General features: G+C 39.1%; 2 protein-coding genes across 4 annotated transcripts in view; one reads left to right on the plus strand and one right to left on the minus strand.

Moving 5' to 3' along the window:
• The window catches only part of cd276 (CD276 molecule), a 72,463-nt gene extending 62,816 nt beyond the window's left edge, over positions 1–9,647 (minus strand). Inside the window, exons 1-2 of the mRNA XM_005748905.1 lie at positions 9,392–9,647; positions 4,433–4,528 (exon numbers count right to left, since the gene is read on the minus strand). Of these exons, the coding sequence (XP_005748962.1) occupies positions 4,433–4,478 (46 nt within the window). The 5' untranslated portion in view covers positions 4,479–4,528; positions 9,392–9,647. The remainder of the gene's footprint in view (positions 1–4,432; positions 4,529–9,391) is intronic.
• Positions 9,648–13,231: 3,584 nt separating this feature from the next.
• Positions 13,232–19,418, plus strand: LOC102214286 (ubiquitin-like protein 7). 3 transcript variants are annotated; one of them, XM_005748906.1, is made up of 11 exons: positions 13,232–13,289; positions 13,689–13,890; positions 13,977–14,096; positions 14,190–14,275; positions 17,297–17,381; positions 17,470–17,527; positions 17,615–17,748; positions 17,919–17,968; positions 18,080–18,256; positions 18,432–18,545; positions 18,719–19,418. In XM_005748906.1, exons 2-11 carry the CDS (start codon positions 13,716–13,718, stop codon positions 18,857–18,859), a joined length of 1,140 nt encoding a protein of 379 aa, XP_005748963.1. In that variant the 5' UTR covers positions 13,232–13,289; positions 13,689–13,715; the 3' UTR covers positions 18,860–19,418. The 3 variants fall into 3 exon arrangements, with proteins under 3 accessions (XP_005748963.1, XP_005748964.1, XP_005748965.1); XM_005748907.1 differs by lacking the exon at positions 13,232–13,289 and adding an exon at positions 13,331–13,501; XM_005748908.1 differs by lacking the exon at positions 13,232–13,289 and adding an exon at positions 13,331–13,490.
• Positions 19,419–19,772: the final 354 nt, after the last annotated feature.

The following is a 19,772-nucleotide window of genomic DNA, read 5'->3' on the forward strand; positions in this document are numbered from 1 at the left end:
ACAAGTGCTAATATGATTTAATACATAAGGAACATCAAGCACAAGCACTGGAGGGGAAATTGCTGGGGCAATATTGACACAGCAAAGCAAACCGGTACGTAAGGTGCAATACTAACAGACTGCACCGACAGTGGGTTTTGGTTGGGCAGGGAGAGACGCAGGAGAAAAATGCTTTTACAACAGTGCCCCCCTCTGTTGAGGAATGTAACTGTAGCTCAGCACATTTCTATTCTACACATTACGCTCTACCTGAACATCAAAGGATTTTGCTCAAAGGATCTGCAAGCCCTTTCATACCGATTACTCTTATGATATTACCAATCCCTGTATAAGTCTGAGGGGAACACTAGCTTTTGATTTCATGGTGTCAGAGCAGATGTGCATGTCCATAACACTCCTATTTGAAAAAAAAAATGCATTTGGAAAACATTAACTGAGTGATGGGAGCATGTGCATAGTAAGTATGATATGGATAGGAATCACTGAGGACCGAGAGCTTATTCTCAAAAAATATCATAAATCACAACAGGAATTATCATTGCTCTATTTTCCTTTTTCTCATTCATCTCTTACTTGTTCTCTACCTGTGTTTTTTCTGCCTTTCTTTCTTCATAGAAGTATGTCATCTCATATCCCGTCAATAACTCGTTAACGGATTTCGGCAGTCAGATGGTGTTGGCTAAAGAACAGTGGGCAGATAAAGGCAAGCCTCTGGCTTACAAGCTGGAGGGACAGAGAGCCTTTGATGAACAGGAGACAGAAAAACTAGTGAAGAGATGGTGTACATGAGAGCGCCTGAAGGTAGCAGTAGGGTCATGGGGTCAGATATTAGTAAAGTGAACATGATTTCTAATATTTAAAGCCTAACAAAAATAAGTGCTGCAGTTTGTTTCCAATTACAAAAGGTGAAAAACGAATTCATTTACTTGTTAATGCTCCACTAGGTCACAAATTGTTAGTAAGAACTGTTATTTGATGATGAATCTAGAGCTGATAATTTCTCATACTCTTCAAATGTTTTAGTAACGCCAACAGTGGCTGAAGAAGCTGAAAATTAATCCAAAGTAGGGGAAGGCTATAATTTCAAATATTTGTCACTACGAGGTATCTGAAAGGGATTCAAATGTCACGCAGTTAGGCAAGAAACTGAAACTCAAAATTGGCTCCTACAACAAAATAATTGCAATGAGACCTCAAAATGTACTATGAAGTAGATTTTGCTGTAGTAATGTGCAACATCTACCAAAGAAGGGGTACTGAAGAAGTTTCTTGTACATATCTCACAATTGTGGTTGGGGTTTTTTCAGACCAAAAAATGTAACTAAACAATGCAGATCACGCATGCAAATTCAGTTTAATGGGTGTTTGTTGTTGGAGTTGAACATGAAACAACCCCACACATCACGACAAAAGACAGAGGCAGAGTTTTATCCCCACAGCACCCGACGTCACCACCGCCGTGTGTCAGACGCAACACCAGGCAAGCAGGGGTCTCCCTCTGTCAGCTGCTGGGATGCTTTCGCAGCAAGCCAGTAGTAGCTGTGACACTTCCCAAGCACAGATCAGCATCCGTTCAACACATTCATCAAAGCCTACTAGACACACAGCAGGCCCACATATGGCTTCAGGCCTCTCTTCCCCTCCAGAACTGCAATCTCGGCATATTACCTGTATCAATTTTTTAACGATCCACAAGCCAGCATTTTTAAGACTTGTTGAAATAATCATGAGGTGCTTGTTGGGTAATGCACTCTATTTCAATAAGTGCACTGTAAGAAAAGAAGAGCTGGGAAACAGTGAGACAGAGGCAAGCCAACAGAGACTCGTCATTATGTATGCACTGCAGCGAAACCAATCTTTGTTGAGCCTGTCCTCGATTGTTTTTAAAAGGATACTTTACTGGACACAATCAAATTAGCAAAAACATCACTGATACAGGGTAATAACCCTAAATTGAATTTGTGCACAGGCTAAAGTGTCCCCTCTCTGCAGAATCAATTGCTGTGAAGAGAAAAGGAGGGAAGGAAGAGGGTATTCATAGTTAGCAGACCTTTAAAAAGTACACTAGAGATGAAGGCATGAGCGGGCTATTTTCACGCTCTGGGGCCCTGCCATAATCTGTGCCTGGCGACTACTTTACTAGATGCAATCTATCCAATTATGCTAGTTAATTTGAATTACCTTACAGTTGCCATCACTGAGAGTAAAAATCGTGTCTGGTTTTCAATTCTACATTTGCATGGATGCGATTCTCTTTCATTGTTTGGTTTCTAAGAGCTGCCCACAGCGAGCTCTGGCAGCCTAGTGACTGTGCTAACTGAACACAGAGTATGACAACAACAAGCAATTAGCTAGACAGCCCCCTGTTAGCTCTGCAACAGGCTGACACTGCTGTGTGCTGCAAGCCAAGACTGTTACTGTACTCAGCTAACTGTTGTGGCTCAGGCATTACTGTACACAGATCTGCAATTTATTTTGCATTTTGCAGACACCTGTAACCACAACACGTTATAATGAGTGTGTTAAAAAAAATTAAGTAACACTTAAGGTCAGGGGTCAAAGCCAATTGTGAGCAGGGTGGCAATCTTTTCTCTCTCCTGCTTCCTAAATAGAGAAAAACAACATCCACCTACAGACAAGGCTCATCCTAGCTCTGGAGGCAACAGCTGTGCAGTGCTGTATGAGTAACATCAGGGAGAGATTTTACTGAGAATAATCCATCATCTGACTCCTGAGTCAGGATACAGCTGGGAGCTACAGAGACAATGTTACTATGCTGGGATGACAGTGCTGTCATATGCCTTATTTCTTTTTCTTTTTTTTTACCCCAAAACATACCATTCTCACAAAGTGTTTTGGCAAAGCCCACAAAGTAAAATCACGTCTGCTGATATGGGAACTTGCAGGAATTATCAAGAAATGACATGGTTGAGTACAACAAAGATTACAGCAAGTAATCCCAGCGAGGGAGTTAGAGACCTCGGAGACCCTGGATCATATCAGCACAGCCGTCCACACATATAAATAGATGCTCAGTTAAATGCACAAGTCTGTAGGTTTCTGTGTGTGCCAGCAGAAGCTCTCTAAAGCTACAGGAAGTGGTGATAATAATAGTTTAAATAATGTCCACAAAATATGAGACTTTTGTAATATGATACGGTGTTACATAGACAGACTGTAGTATCAAACTAGACTCCAACTAATTCACTTAGTGCTCCAGTTAGCAGAAAGTGAATCATTGTGTGAGCTACAATATAGCCCATTACCCGTGAGTTAAAGAGCTCCATCAGTCCCTGACACCTCCTCCTCTTCCCTCCCACTGAGGGAAGCGAGTTAGGCAGTGGATGCTACACAGCCAGTAATGAGCAGGCCGCAGGCCCATTTGTGCTGGGAGAGAATGGGTCCCTAATGAACCACTGAAGACACTTAGGTCCACTGAGTCAAAATTGTAATGTGCCACTGATGGCCGATAGGAGGTTGTGTCAGCTCAACCGGAGAGCAGAAAAGGCAAAAAAAGCTCTTTAAATGATGGCGTTTTGGACGATAAAAGTTCTTTGTGAACTTTGAGGATTTGCGAACTGATTTTGTCCTTCTTCTTCAGGCTATATATTAATATAGAAGAATGGTACTCAATATGAGATTTAAATTTACATGGCATCAGCCACACACCAACTGAGAAAGGGCTGATGTTGAAATATATGCACTGTTGATACTTCTTTCGGCATATGCCATTCCCTTCTTTTATTTACTGTCATGAGATGCCATCACGTCAGCCCAGGCTATTTGTTTCTTTTTTATGATGACAAGTTTTCTTTGAGCGTCATTTCTACTGAAGTGAAACTTTTGAGTATGCGAGTCATGCATCCTCAGTTGCAACATCAACCACCAGCACCCTGCTTCCCGGTGTTATAAATATAATACGATGACTTCCTCATCACCCTTCTTGAGTCAAGGCAGGAAAACTCAACTTCTAGCATTTTTCACAGCGCACCTTACCTATGCCCAGAGCTCTCGCCACTCCTCACATGCTTGGAAAAGGTCAAAGCTGTTCTCTTTTACAAGCTGAATTATAAAGAAAATACAAAACACCCTCATATGATGAAGTTGTAACCCTTTAAAACTAAACTCAAAAGAATTACTTTGAAAAATATCCCTTTTCTCCTTTAGCCAGACATCTGTTTAAATAGGAATTTGCTCTCTGACAACTCATTTCAGTTGATGTGGGTTTAAACAGGGACAGTTTATAACTTTTAAACTATTGGCACATTATTTTTTGGGAGTAGCCTCATTTGAACGGTTGTTTTTTCCCAGTGAAGCTTTTGAAGGCAAAAGACTAATAGGCCCTGCAGGGTGTATTGTTTAACAAGCGATGACATTTCCCACCGCAGCCACTCGAATCTAATAGCAGGGCAGAGGGAGCAGCAACACCCACCCATCGCTTGGACAGCCAGCACTGCGGACAGCAGGAGGGACAGCATGGTCTTTCAGGATGGATTCAAAGTGCAGGTCAACTTCTTCAGACACAGCGCTGCGGAGGAAAAAACACAGACATATGAGGAGCCCCGAGATTTTTATAACAAGGACACAATAGTATAGCAACATAAGGTGATGAGCTGATTGGAGGATTACTGAAACCAGACGGGTTGCCTTATACTAATGTGTCTTGGCGTTCTTTAGCTTGTTCTCCCAAGTGGAGAGAATTTGAGATGAGAAGACAATATGTGCTATATGAAAATCTCAAATTAATTTTGTCATTTACAAACTTTACTGACAAACCAAGTTACACATGAAGGTGACTAAGACAGTCCTTTCTCTGGCCTGCTGAAAGCTTCTTTCTTTTCAGAGCGAGTAAAGCTGTGATGACAAATGGGGACTTTCAAAGTTGACAGGAAGCAGCCAAATCATTCTCTCCACTCCCCAGAGGGAAACACTTTGTGAGGACTAAGTACAGCCAGACAAAACTATCTCCTCCTTGTCTACCTCCACTCTCCCATGCATGAAATATTTATAAGATACTTATCTCAGCTAGATTGGTAAAGGTCATTATTTGTATCTGTATTTGCTGAGACAAAACCCTGATTTTGCATCTTGGATAAAACTGAAGACTATTGTTTTTTCCCCAAAGAAAGAAAGTCACTGTGATACAACCACAGAATATGAACTAGTGGTGTAAAACAGTGTAAAAAACACACAAGTTAGAAAGCACCACTTTGTTACATTTTTTGTTACATTTTGCAACTATTGTACACACAATCTCTAGGTAATGCTTTCTTGAGATAAACAATATTGATGAACAATATTTTGGCTATTAAAGCAGAAAGGAAACTGGTATTTTGTGGATTATAATACTACATGCGTGAGTAATTCTCACATTGTTAACAATGTTAATAACAAAAAACAGTCAATTATTTAAAATATATAACTTAATTGGACAAGGAAAACTGAACTTTTCATATATGTTTATGGTCAGAAGTTGACATGTGCTTATCATGGGCATGAATATAAGGGTTATTTGGGGCTTTTAATGATTTTGTTGAACCAATTCTTTTTCCAGAGTGAAATGATTGCACAGCATGCATCTTTAATTACTTAAGAAAATGTATGCCCATGATAAGCATACGTAAACTTCTAACCACAACTGTACATTCTGTAGATAACTCCCATTGCTTCAAGTTAAAAACATCTAGGTAGAAGGAGCAAAAGTCATAAAAGGCTTCTGTAGGTGAAACTGTGGAAGGATCCTTAACGGTTGCCTGCAGCTGCTTTCGTCTCCCATGGTCTCTCATTTGGTCTGGTTTTGGAGGCGTACGACCACAGCATCAGTTGTTGACCTCAGCTCTCCATCTCTTTCTCTCTGGCTATCGTGTTGCTCTCCTGAGCAATGCGAATCTGCCTTTTGTTGCCCCTTTCTGCACCCGCTGACATCCCAGTAGAGACTGTGGGCTGGCAGGGGCCAAATGACTCTGTTTCCCGCAGTATCCCTCGCTTTTTTCATTAAAAGTTCACTCCAAAGTTTTTAAAGATCGAATAAATCACTTGTAAAAAGACACCCTTTAAAGTTAACGTTGGTGTATTTAAATAATCTAGATAATTACTGACCAATATAATCACTGCTTTTGCCACATCCGGGTAGTCCTACCTCGATGCAACTTCTTTGAAAACACAGAAAATTAGCTCAGGGCTTTGTTTTTTTCTTTTATACCACATGAATGAGGATTATCCAGGATTTATAGCAATCACTGAGTGTGATTCACTGCTTTGATGAAAACCCTGAAAATCCAGGTATGACTGTAAGCTGGGCAACGCCCTACCACTCACCACAAGTGATAAAAGTTTCTGGTGGATCATACAAATCTACAAGTTCTGGAAATTTTGCGTTATGTTTTGCATGTGCAAACACATCTCAAAATGGGAAAACAGCTGATGGATCAAATGTTTTGTTTTAGTGCTATGAATCATTTCATCATGTAGCTCCACCTCATGGTTTAGCCAAAGCTTTTTCCATGAGTTTCCATTTATGGCTTCAGCAGAGAGGATGTGGGCCGGAGTGCCGTTTCATCGCATTTTCCACAACAGCTCTGCTCTCCACTCCAGACTTTCTGTATCACAATGTGAATTTTTCTAACCTTAGAGACACTGAATTCTTCACAGCAGCGAGACGCAACAATGAGAACAAATATTCATTGAATAAAAGAGCAGATGTGTATTGTAGCCAGCATTTTTCCAGCTTTACCTAAATATATTCCTAATGGTAGCATGAACTGTAGTCTGCCAACACACCAAACCACAGTCTGACTCAGTCTGTGCAGCCCAGACATCAGGAAGCCATCAAACAGATTTTACTGAATGAGTCACATTGCTGACCCCTTACCAGCTTTTGTTTCTTTCCTTTTTCAATTTAAGATTTCGTTAACTAAACTTGCATGTCACAAACTTTATATAAGAATAGAATAAAGCTTAACTGTAGGAAGTTGCAGTTGAATATTATCCATTACCATCTTACATCAATATATAAAAAGTACTGCCAGCTTTTTATTCAGGTTTTGACATTTAAATTATTTTCATGGTATTATAATAGTTAATTGACAGCACTGTCATAAGACCATATAAATGAAAAAAAGAAAGGGGTTCAAAAGCTTGCTTGACAGCAAAAAAAAAGCTCAAATTTCTCTTAGTGATTAGTTGTAAGCTTTTGAGTCATAATTGCCCTTTTATATCATTTTGACACTATATGTTAAGGACTATTAAAGTGCTTATTGAGGTCAGGGGAAAGGGAAATGATTCTTGAGATGTCACAGAACATTAAGATGAACAATTTTGCCCTGCTCAATGTACCATCACTCTATTCTTTCAAGTAATCTCAGTTATAGTGGTCCTCTTTCTTTACTACTACACTCTTGAATCCAAGATATTAAATCTTGACTCACCTTTCTGACTGAAATGTCTGATTGGCATAAAGCATCGTTACCAAGCTCCTCAAATCATCTGGACCATCATTCACCTCACTCACAATACTGACATTTTTTTAACCTTAAAGACAAAAACAGAGCCCCTGAAATTTATATAGAGGCAGTAGCTAGATTTTACCTGAGTCCTCTTAGGAATGACTGGATTCCTTTAGTCAAATCATTTACAGCATTACCTAATAAAAGTATAATATAACATATAATTCGCTCATCAAACTGAAAAGCATATCTTAAACTTTAAAAAAGGGCTTATGGCTAAGGAGCTGTATAAAAGTTTGACTTTTACTACTGAATGCCGAATTTAGTTTTCACTACAGCGCCACCTTGAGTCTCATAGTAGTGTTCAACATGTAATTTAGTGACGGCTATGAGGCAGGGGTATACATCTGTATGAATCGATATTTGGCTCTTGGTAATCTGCAAAGTTTAGAGTAACTTTTATCTTATGGCATTCTTGATATATGCTGCATGTGGATTGGCATGGGGAAGCAAAACAAGAACTAAAAGAAGGTAGCGCACCTGTAAAAAAGACTAAATAAGCTCATCCCCTAGCCAGCTCTTTGCTTTTTTTTCAGTGATCAGTTTTCAGAGAGAAATATCCTGAATGATAAATTCTACATCCTCCTGCTTCCCACGGGTAGATCTACCTGCCTGCTAAGCGCAGCTGCACAATCAAGTGACAACTGCAGGATGACGGCAGGCAACATCCTCTTTGTACCATTCCTGTGGCTTCCAACCTTCTAAGCTTGTTTTCTTTAAAGAGCAAATATGCCGACTTGCAACCTCACTTTCCTGACTGTCATCCTGCTGTGACATCCAAGAAGTTCACTCTAGAGAAAAACTTATCCTTCAAGTTTTGCATTAAGAAGCAAAGATTAGGAGAAAGCCTTGTCTTTCTATGGTAGAAATATGAAGCCCCAATCTGTCTTAGAGTACAGATTGGTGACCAATGTAATCTAGGATAACCTGGTTTGCCACTTTATGCGTGCAAGCATTTTTATCCCCCGCATATTGAGATTTGATTTGTCTGATTTGGTTCTAGTTTACAAAAGTAAACACATACAAGTCTCATAAAAATCACATAAGAGATCTGTACTGAAGCAGAACAGCGGCTGAAACAGCAGTTAACAGTTATAACAGTTAATGGAGGAAATATTTGAGTGTAAAGAGACCTCACACAAAAAACCTTTAGCCTTTATTTAAATTTATAACAGGGGTGTTAAACTGTATTCAAAGTAAATAAAGTATATGTGTTCTTAATATTCAAACCTTTAGCCTGCATAGCTTGTTTGTGTGATTTTTTTTATTTTTTATTATCAGTCTGGTAGGACTTTTTAGTACTACCAGGGTAGTTTGTTTGTTCTAGAGTTTTGTGTTTAGGTTTGTCTGGTACTACCCACATGTAGTTTGTTTGAATCTAGTAACGGTAATATAACACGGGCCTCCATCGCCACAGCTCAATCAAAAACACAATGAAAGAAAATATGAGAAAACTGGAGGAAGATATTGCAGTAGTAAGCAGCTTCTTTATGAATGTTACTTTATTTGGAACTACCGTTAAATGCAATGCTCACTTTCTATCAAACGAGGGCGCAGTCCGTTTAATTCATAAATATGAGCTTTTTAGCTCCATTTTTGATAGAGTATACGGTCTAGCTTAGTAGGCCCACGACTTGTTTAAAAGGTAAGCTACAAACATCTGTACCAGACGTGTCTCTAGACCCGGTGAACAGAGCAGACTAAGCCTGTTTAAGTCAGCCATAGCGCCTCCCTGGTCCGACTTCGTGGAGTTTCCCTTCTCCCCAGCTGTTGCTCGTCTTTTAAAATAACCTAAGTTTCCCGTTAGCTTTTTCACTATGATACAAACAAAACATGCCGGTTAGCTGGTGCTTTTGCCCCCAAACACTATATGTATAAATGCTTACCATGACAAGAGGGAGAAACTTGAAAACCACCAACCCTCCAGCGGAGGCGACTCTTTTCTCTGTTCAGCGCTGGCGGTGTGATTTTCCAGAGCAGTTCATTCCTCTTAGAGCAAAGCACGGCTATAACACTTTGTTTTGACGCTGGATAAAACTAGAGGGCGTTTTTCCTGAGTGTTTGGGTATGTTCCATTGATTTGGGACGGGGAGCTCTTCACAGAAACCACTCCTTGCTGCTTCGTCCAGCAGTGATGTCATGCTGACCCCCATCCCCCAGTTAACCATTTAGTGTCGTACCTTTTTTCCGTGAACTCATCGACTTTTCTTGCCACGTTACAGTATTTCAGGATAAATACATGGTTTGACTGAGTACTTCCAAGTCCAAGTGTGTGCAGATCGTATGTCCTAAAAGGTATGGTGGCCCTAAGGTGGTAAAATTTACATTTTTTTTAATTAATAGGTTAATAAATAAATAAAATAAAAACACACACACAAATAACGAAAGAATGAATTGTATTGTGCTTGGCAAATTTTTGTTTTCACCCGGGGATAACACAAATTATTGTAAATCGTTTTTGGATGCTTGCAATTTGGTTGCAATTTCAAAACAACGCCACTGAAAAAAGCCCCCCACACACCGGCACCATCCATGTGCCGCCTAAACAGGAAGTTATGGTTCAGCAGTGCTAGTGCACTGGACATCTGTGGCAGTCTGTGAAGAGCTACAAACAGTGTCTGTTGTCAGATAGGGGTTGTGTCAAAAGTATGATACTCTTGCTTGTGCTGTTCTTGGTCCATCAGCCAGCCACAGAGACAAAAACGAAATAAAAATAATGGAAACTGTCCACTGCAGCCACTGTCTGCAATATTCATACAATGTTCAATTATTTGTAATATCTTTGATGGGTTTTTTGTGCTTCTTCCATTCTTGGTGGATTCTGCTGTTTTCTTCTTTTTCTTTTCCCTGTTCTGGTCAGCATTCGACCAATACACAGCACTACCCACATCCAGCAATCTGCAGTTGAGATTGTGGAGGACTGCACTGGAGCACTTTTAGGTTGATTGAAAACCCTTCTCCATAGCCAAATACATATGGAAATGGACACAATCATGGTGCCATAAATTAAGCATTATTTGGCACACTTTTTTCCCCCACATGCAGTCATCGACTTTTCTTTCCACATACAGCATTGCTGTATTTCATAAAACACAACATTCAGAACAAAACAACACAATAACAGAGGGGTGTGCTACAAAGTGATATTAATGGCTTGGCAAATTAATTTCACTTTGATCTGCTGACAAACTAAAGTTATGGGCTATGGGATGGTAAAAATGTATCTTTAAATTGATTAAAGTTTGACATTTCAGAGCTCTAATGTGCAGATGTAAAAAAAAAAGAAAAAAATATAGTGGTATTTAGAGTGCGCTCAGTGATAATTATACATATATATATATATATATATATACTGGAATTAAATGTTTACCACTCTTCATGTAAATTGTTAAATTGTTAAAGCCCAAGATAAACTATTTTATACAGTATTAATCTTTTGTCTCATTTGCAACATGATTGCATTTTACTGTTATATTTTAGATGTTCTTTATTGATTTTTCATCACAATTTTATCATCATCATCTGCTAATGTCTCTTATTGGAGCAGTCAGCGCTCATAAGGATCATTTTGTGTGAAAGAAGAGTTATGCAACCCATGAAATGCACTTTTTCTTGTGAGCAAGCACAGAGCCTGAAGCAAAAAGCCTAGCTTAACTGAGAAAGTTGATAACCGCTGTCATGATACCCATCATATCCAGCTGGGTTTTGAATTTTGTCGAGCCAGCTACGGCAAAGAAAGCTTGGTTGTGTTGAAATACATTTATAGTATACCCTTCAGGAGAAAACAAAATTATTTGTCAAAAAGCTTGAAATTGGGGCCTAGATGCAGACTGAGAAGGCAGGCAAAGTAAACACACACAAAACACACCTTTAGTAGCGAATGGATCTCATTCACTACTAAAGGTAATGTTTTGTTTGTTGCTTCGATCCAATTCAGAAATGAAAAAAGTCCACAAACATGCAAGAATAAGAGTGGGAAACACACTAGAAGGATAAACGTGCATGGTGATAAAGGCTGAGGAGAAGACAGTAGACTTTAATATACATAAGAACCAAGAGAAGTGGACAAAGCAGAGTAAGCACACAGATGATAAAAAATAAAGACAATGAGACAGGAGTGTAAGCAAACCTAAACACAAAACTCTAGAAACAACAAGCAAAATAAGACAGAAAGAAACTTCTACAGAGGCCAGACGCACACAGACACCTAAGAGCTGCTAAACAATGAGGGAAACTGGAGTGAAAGAAAGCTGAGAATGTGTCGATAGTTGTGCACATTGTCATTTGGTAGGATATTAGCAGCAAATACAAGCAATGCAAGGGATAATACATAAAGGTTGTTTTTTTGTATAAAGGGTATAATTTTTTGATAAAGTCTATCAATGATTGCAGAACTGGTGATAACAAGGCGATTACAGAAGTGTATAATTTAATGGTATTAGCAGCAGTAGGACTTTTTTTCCCCCAGTTATTCCCCGAAATTTGATTTGCATTATAATACAATCCTGATTTTATGAACTTTAAAAAGCATGTTAAAAATTTTCTTTCCCCCTTCCTTTTCCTTCAGTGACAGATTAGTAATGGATAGGTACAGCTACAGAGAAACAGGCTGACATATTTCCTGTCAATTATGTTTTTCACAAATGTTTACTCGTTAATTGCTCATCTAAAGTAATTGATTAGCTACCCAAGGGCACTTATTGCTCATTCAAAGTGGCCACTTACACTTGTCTAGCGGTTTATTGGTAATTCAGACTAGTCTTTTAAATGTTGTAGCACATGTTAACCAATCAAATCAAGATTTCTAGAAAATAATTGGCTCATTTAATATAATCTATTATTCATAGTATTGTTTACCTTTGTGATAATAGCCCATAGCCCATCCCTGTTTTGTGAGATGTTGTTTTATTTGCTTTGTTGATGTTGATTTTGTGATATGGAAGAATGTCATTATTAATCTGCTTTATGCAACAGACATAGATAGTGACCGATGAATTTACATATTAATGATTCCTTATATTAGAATATTTGCATGTTTGTTTATTCCAATTGGTAACACTACCAGTTCCCTCAGCAAGGCTCTCAAAACACTTTCCTCACACCTGGAAACAATATTCAGAGTTTTACATGTTTCTGTGTAAAACCTTCTTTCAATACTGCATGTAAAAGTGGACTAATTAACCATTCAGTGCAGTATATACTGCATGCACTTTATTGGACAGTCAGTCCAATATAGTTAAGTCAGCATCATCAGAAAACAAAGAAAATATAATATAAAATATAATCTATCCACAGCTGTTAACACAAAGTCCTTAATAATCTCTGTCATTAGTAATCGCCATATCAGTAAACTGATGCCCATTCTGTGAATACTGATTTCAGAGCATGAAAGCCCATTTTGGTATTAAGTGAATCCCTACTACAGCGATCAAGGTAGTTTGAAAAAAGTGGTTTACAAAAGGTTTATCAGTTGAGGGCTGGGGAATTTTGGACTGATTCCATCTTGGACAGGTAGGATATGAAAGTCATTCTATGTGGTATTCCCACAGATGCCGTGGGATAGAGATACTGATGTAACAGTCTGACCGAGAGCTAAGTTGGATTAGCATTTATTTTTCATTTGAGTGTGTGTGTGTATTAAAGAGTCATCACAAATCTTCGAAAATATATCTATCTATGAATATCACAGAAAAGTGAAAACTCCTTCGTTTGGACAGTGGACGTAAACGCAACCTAGACACGTGACTAAAACCAGGAAGTGAATTCAGTGTCAACAACAAAAGGGTGAGTGTGCAGTTATTCGTATAGAGTTTTAGTTTTATTCTTAGTTCTGTAAGACTCAGTTATTTAAAAAAAAAATTTTAAATCACCCAAACTAAACGGCATGAAAAGTTTAATTTAGAAAATCGGCATGCTTCGTGAGCAAACGCTAGGCAGCTAACCGGGTCGAGTGGTAACGTGATTCATTACAACCTCGTAGAAAAGGTAATCGTCAGGTAATAGCGCATTTTGTCGTGAGTTCCTCCTGTGGATCATGGGTCTGAGGTTTATTTTGTGTCAAAAAGACCTGCCTTATCTTCACACTGAAGCAGAGTGAAGTGTGATATTATACTGTTAGCTAACAGTGTATATGTTGTGGTCTACCCCACTGTATTAAGCTTGTGTTCTGTGGACTAATTGCAGGTGTGTAGGGTTATTAAACAGGAAGAGATGGCCTCGTCAGAATGGAATCTGTCTTTGAAGCTGGTTGATCAGCCCAAATCTACCTTCCACTTCCCGGAGATGATGCCAGGTGATGTTCCACCTGGAGGATACAGGGTCGCCACCCTGAAACAGCTTGTTGCAGCTCAGTTCCCAGACTCCATCCCAGACCCTGAACTAATAGGTACGTCACCATCATCCTTTAGCTGTCAGTGAAATCTGTGCATGTCTCTATGTGAAAATCTCACCACTCTTCTGTGTGTTTACCAGAGTTGGTCCACTGTGGACGCAAACTTAAAGATGACCTTACACTGGATGCCTGTGGGATTCAACCAGGATCCACCTTACACATCCTCAAAAAGACGTGGCCAGAGCCAGAGAGTAGTCCAGGTCTGTGTGTATGCATCATTTAAGCTTAAAACTGTGTTTAAGCTGTAAATGACATTGAACGTGTGAATCTGAATGTGTGTTTGTATTTTCCAGAGCCAGTAAACAGGGTAACTGCAGCAAGGGAGTTCAGGGTGTTTCATGCTGCTCTTCATTCTCTCAGCTCGGCCTACAGGGACTCGGTGAGTAGAGGAGAGGAAACACACTGACGGTAACTGAGCTGCTTAGGATTTCAGCTAATTTTTAGTGAGTGTTAAAAAGAACTTGATCCTTCATTCACTTCTTATGAGATTTCTCTCTCTCCACAAAAACCATTTTGGCTAATATCTAAATTTTGTTTGAGGAAAAGAAGAATCAGAGATCTTTTGCTTGTTAGGCAAATGTGTAAACAAGCTGCTGTTTCAGCAAGGCGTGAATGCTGTTATGCACAGTATATTAGATTAGTTAATGACTTTATAAATTAACATTGGTTTTCCAGTGTTAGCCCATGATGTGTTAACTCTATTTGAAGTAAAGTACCAGAATGAGAAACTCATTTCAGCACCTGCAACTGACACATGCAGTAGAATGGGACCACTGAAGGTCACTTTGAGTCTCATGTCTTGTCCTGAAGCTATCATTAGCTTCTTTACTTTCTATCATTAGCTTCTTTACTTTCCAGAGCCCTGCCATTAGACAAGGTAGTTCATCTTTCAGAGAAAAGTACACAAGTGTTGACATTTTGTGTTTTTGAAAGACATTGTACTCTTCCATTAATGACAAGTATGCTTAAAACAGTTGGCCCTAAATATGAACCACTCAGCTGGAAATATTTTGTGGTGGTTTCACAGCTGCTTCTTGTGCTTTTTTTAAATTATTATTATTATTTTTACAGTGATTACATGCCTTGAACAGACAGAAGTGTAGTTCCAGAAAAGAAATGTTGTTTTGTGTTGAGTTAAGGGAATAGTTATGAAGTGAAAACATGAATCAGCTGTAAGAATGGAAAAACAAAAATCATTCATAATTCATTGGCTTAGCTCTTTATTTTTATTTTTTATTTTTTTTAGGCCATGTGGCTTCACAGCTTGCATAAAGTTATTTGACACAGGCGCTAAATTTTATTTTTGTCATGCCTTAAACTAAAATAAATACATAAATAAGTAAACAAATAAGCGTTTGTCCTTGACCATGCTGGAATCTTCTCCACTGTCCTTTGGATGATGTCACATCTTTGTTCAGTGGTGTTTACCTCTGATTGCATCACCCTAGTTGCATGTCGGAGCTATGGATAAACAGACCCCAGGCCACTAGGAGCTGCTTTAGACATAAATGAGTTTAACTGTTGCAGCCTTTGCAGCATTCAATCTCAGCAACATTACAGCATGTTGGCTTAAAAAAAAGATTGGACTAGGTGGATTCTACATAAACTGGTATAAATAAGTCACTGCTATTGATAGTGAACAAAACAAGTGTGCCACATATGCATTACAAGAGCTGCTTGGCCTTGGTCCACTGGAGCTCCAGGGGCACCTTATTCAATTATTAAATCTTTCCTCTATAAAGACAGCATTTGAAGACCTCCCCGTACCCTTAATGAGTTTTCTGACACCCCAGAATAAATCTTTTTTTTGTTTTTTTTTTGTTAAAGAGATGTTGTTTAACATCTATTGGAATTGTTTCTGGCTTTTTCCAAGCTGCACAGGCAGAGACCAAACCCAGTAATCTTGTTCTTTAAGCAGGCCTGACATATGGCAGAAGCCATTCACTTCAGAAAAACAAGTTCAACCGTTACTTCTAGTAACCTTTAGAATAGAATAGAATAGAATAGAATTCAACTTTATTGTCATTGCACATGCACAGGTACAGGGCAACGAAATGCAGTTTGCATCCATCCAGAAGTGCTTTAGTGATATCCTTTCAGTCCTTTCAGGGAGTAAAGAGTTATGAAGTGTGTGCCCCAGTTCTTTGGTCCATATAGTGTAGCTCATAAAAGTCAGGTCAGATGATACAGTAGGTCCTGTAGATGTATATAATCAGACGTACTTGTGTGTGAATGTGTGTGTGAATGGGTGAATGACTGAATGTAGTGTGAAGCGCTTTGGGGTCCTTAGGGACTAGAAAAGCACTATACAAATACAGGCCATTTACCATTTACTTGTTAGTTCACATGCTTTGGGTGCTGTGTTATGGCCCCCTATCATCATTGCTATCATCCTCAACTTGTCATTTACATTCTATATAATGTATTTGAACAACTAGTACTTGCCCATGCTACAGTATTGCTTGGCCTGTTTGTACTTTTTGGCATACTGATAGACTGCATTGCCACGAGAAAAGTGAAAAAAAAAAAATCAGGTTAATAGATGTTAACCTATAACATCTACAGTAGATTTAATAGATGTTGTTCCCAACAAGCTCATCTATAACCGGAAGGTTGCCGGTTCGATCCCCGGGCTCTCTGTCCTGGTTGTTGTGTCCTTGGGCAAGACACTTTACCCTACCCTACTGGTGTTGGCCAGAGGGGCCGATGGTGCAATATGGCAGCCTCGCTTCTGTCAGTCTGCCTCCACCAGTGTGTGAATTTGAGAGTGAATGAATAGTGGAATTGTAAAGCGCTTTGGGTGCCTTGAAAAGCGCCATATAAATGCAATCCATTATTATTATTGTTGTTATTATTATTATTATTAGTAGTAGTAGTAGTATTATTATATGCTAAAAATGGGTAATTTTAGCCAATTGCTAACTGGTTGCTAGACATGTATAATTCAACTTTTGAGGCTATAAATGAGATGTTACTGGCATGAAAATAAAACAATAAGATGCTTTCATGTGGCTAAAAACAGGTTATTTTAGCTCATTGCTTGGTGGCTGCCAAGACACTTGATGACATCATAATTTATCATGAATAATACTACAAATTAGTCATTTTAGCTTGCTAATTGGTTGCTAGGCGACAGGATGATCTTATCATATCTGATATCGATTATAAACTCGAGGGTCCTAAGATGCACCGTTGTGCCAAGTTTGGTTACTTAAACTCTTGATGGTCTCCGAGGAGTTTGCGATCAAAGAAACAAAGCTAACCCTAACAGAGAGGCAGAAGTTTCATATGTTATCGTAAGAAAACACTAGTAAATACCACAGCTGTTACTGTAACTGCTGCTACATCACCACTTCTTCTTCTTTTGCTACTATATTTATTGTCTTTTCCCCTCTCATAGGTCTATAAAATGCTGACAAACAAAGAGTCTCTGGATCAGATTCTTGTAGCCACACCTGGACTCAGGTCAGATCCAGTTGCTCTCGGTAAGGTCATTCTGAGTTTTATGAACATCTTTAAGCGGGTTTTGTTGTACCATGCAAATAGTAACAATTTCCTTAAATCCACACTCAGGAGTGCTCCAGGATAAAGATCTCTTTGTACAGTTTACAGACCCCAACATGTTGGATGGGTGAGTATGGCTTTCCTCTGATTTCAGCTCTGTTATGACGCATAATATTCATGTACAGTGCGGTGGGTGGTTGTCTGTCTCTCATAGGTTAATCAGTTCACATCCGGCCCTTGTCAATGCCATCATCCTGGTCCTGCATTCTGTGGCAGGCAGTATGCCCGCTCAGTCCAGTGCCAGCTCTTCTCGCAATGTATCAGCCAGTTCATACAGTGATATGCCGGGTAAGCAATATAACTGAACTGAAGGAGGAGCATATCGATAAAGTAGTTCCAACTGCAAAATCATCTAAAATTCATTGTGCTGTTTCTTCTTTTTAATAATATTGTGCGTGTTTCTTTTAAGTGAATGTCCAGGTTATTAATCAGACAAAGCTTTTTGTGTTTTTTGGCAGGAGGCTTCATGTTTGAGGGCATGTCAGATGATGAGGATGAATTCCAGTCTGTAAGTCAATACAAAACTGCAAAGATCATGTATAGAAACACTGATGCCGTGTGATGTTTAATGTTGTTAATAGCCATAACGTCACTTGGTGTGCCTAAATATGTGTGACAGAGTAGCCCAGCAGGCCCCTCTAACAGAGGCGGAGTCTCTGCAGGAATGCGTCCAGTGTCCCTGAGCCATAGTGGAGCAACAGGACCGAGACCTATTACACAGAGTGAGCTGGCAACTGCACTGGCCCTTGCTAGCACTCCTGATAGCAGCGCTGTCACTCCGACAACGGCAAGCCAAGTGAGGGTTATTTCCATTTTGCGATAGATATTCAAAAACATGCATAAATCTTTAAAATAGTACATTTATGCAAAATTTACTTAAGATTATAATGTTACACATTAAAAAAAATTACAAAAGCATTATTCCTAACACTCATTGCTTGCTTTTATTTCTCATCCTGTCTTTGATTAAGTCGGACCCCTCCAGTGGCATAGCCCCCATGCCAGCAGGGACACCAGTCAGTAACGATCTTTTCAGCCAAGCACTACAGCAAGCTCTGCAAGCCACCAACATGTCTGCTCTGCAGGTGAACTAACTGAATAAATCCCACATGTGTTCAGTTTATGGAGAAAATAATAATATAACTGCCATTTTCCTCAATGGGTATTGGCTTAGGTATGTAGTGCAGCTGCAAGCTTGTTTAGACAGGGCTATGTGTGGATAAAAGATTAGGCCTTGAACATGTTTTTGTTTTGCTAGGGCCGCTGGCAGTCCCAGATGCAGCAGCTCAGAGATATGGGGATTCAGGATGAGGAGCTGATGCTGAGGGCGCTACAGGCCACAGATGGTGACATCCAGGCTGCCCTCGAGCTCATATTTGCCGGAGGCCAAGGACTCTGAGCCCGTACCCCACGGACAGCCTTTTATAGATAAGAGAGCTTAAAAAAGCCGGTCACCCTGCTGCCCAGAAACAATAGAGCAAATTATGAGTGACAGTGTAAGGATTTCTTAACGTTTCCCAATAAAGAACAGAAGCAATTCAGCTCATCTCCACAGGCCATTTTGTTTCTTATTCATGAGACAAATCTTCTAATAAACTTGTTCATAATTACCATTCAAGCATTGTCCATGCCAGATTTATAGTTTGTTTGCAGTATTAAAACCTTAAAGAATACAACTCAAAGTTCATTTAAAAAGGTATTGGCTATATTTTCTTTACTACCATATATACCATCATTAATAGAATTAATTGACTCATCAGGTTTAAATGTTGATTTAATTTTGTAATGACTAAAATTAACAATTTTTTATTTGGTTTCTTTTCTGCCTAATGACTTGAAGGTATGCACAGGCATATGGCCCATTGTAGATTTTTAACATTTCCCACACCTCTATAAAAGATCAGTTTTCAAGTTGTTGTTTCATATAAATGTGTTAAATAAAATCTTCTTTTATTTCAGCTCCAGAAGTTCCATTTAATGCACGTAACACTTATTCTGTATTTACATTATCCTGCCTGCATATGCAATTCCCCTTTGTGTACACTAGATGGCAATGCAGTAGTTTAGTACTGTGGAGAGTTGCCTGATTATCATCTTAGCACACTTGCTGCCCTTTACCCCCCCTATTAATTTAAAGTCTTGGGTTTGATCAGTTTTTTGCTGAACATTTCTTGGTAAATGGTTTGTGTTTGAAGTTGTGTGCCTTCATTTCCTTCAAAGGAGCACAATGCGCCTAGACAGACATCAGCATAAAAGAAAAAGTTGCACAGATAAGGTGAAAGCTTTATTAGCATTCTCTGATATTCCTGTGC

Source organism: Pundamilia nyererei, unplaced genomic scaffold (assembly GCF_000239375.1).
Source record: "Pundamilia nyererei isolate P.nyererei 1_Seehausen unplaced genomic scaffold, PunNye1.0 scaffold00233, whole genome shotgun sequence".
Lineage (NCBI taxonomy): Eukaryota > Metazoa > Chordata > Actinopteri > Cichliformes > Cichlidae > Pundamilia > Pundamilia nyererei.

Excerpts from the sequence above, each read along its gene's own strand:
- LOC102214286 (XM_005748906.1), top strand. The coding sequence starts at position 13,716 with ATGGCCTCGTCAGAATGGAATCTGTCTTTGAAGCTGGTTGATCAGCCC. Across the intron at positions 17,969-18,079 it reads ATGAGGATGAATTCCAGTCT|AGTAGCCCAGCAGGCCCCTC; the intron begins GTAAGTCAATAC and ends TATGTGTGACAG. Across the intron at positions 18,546-18,718 it reads CCAACATGTCTGCTCTGCAG|GGCCGCTGGCAGTCCCAGAT; the intron begins GTGAACTAACTG and ends TTGTTTTGCTAG.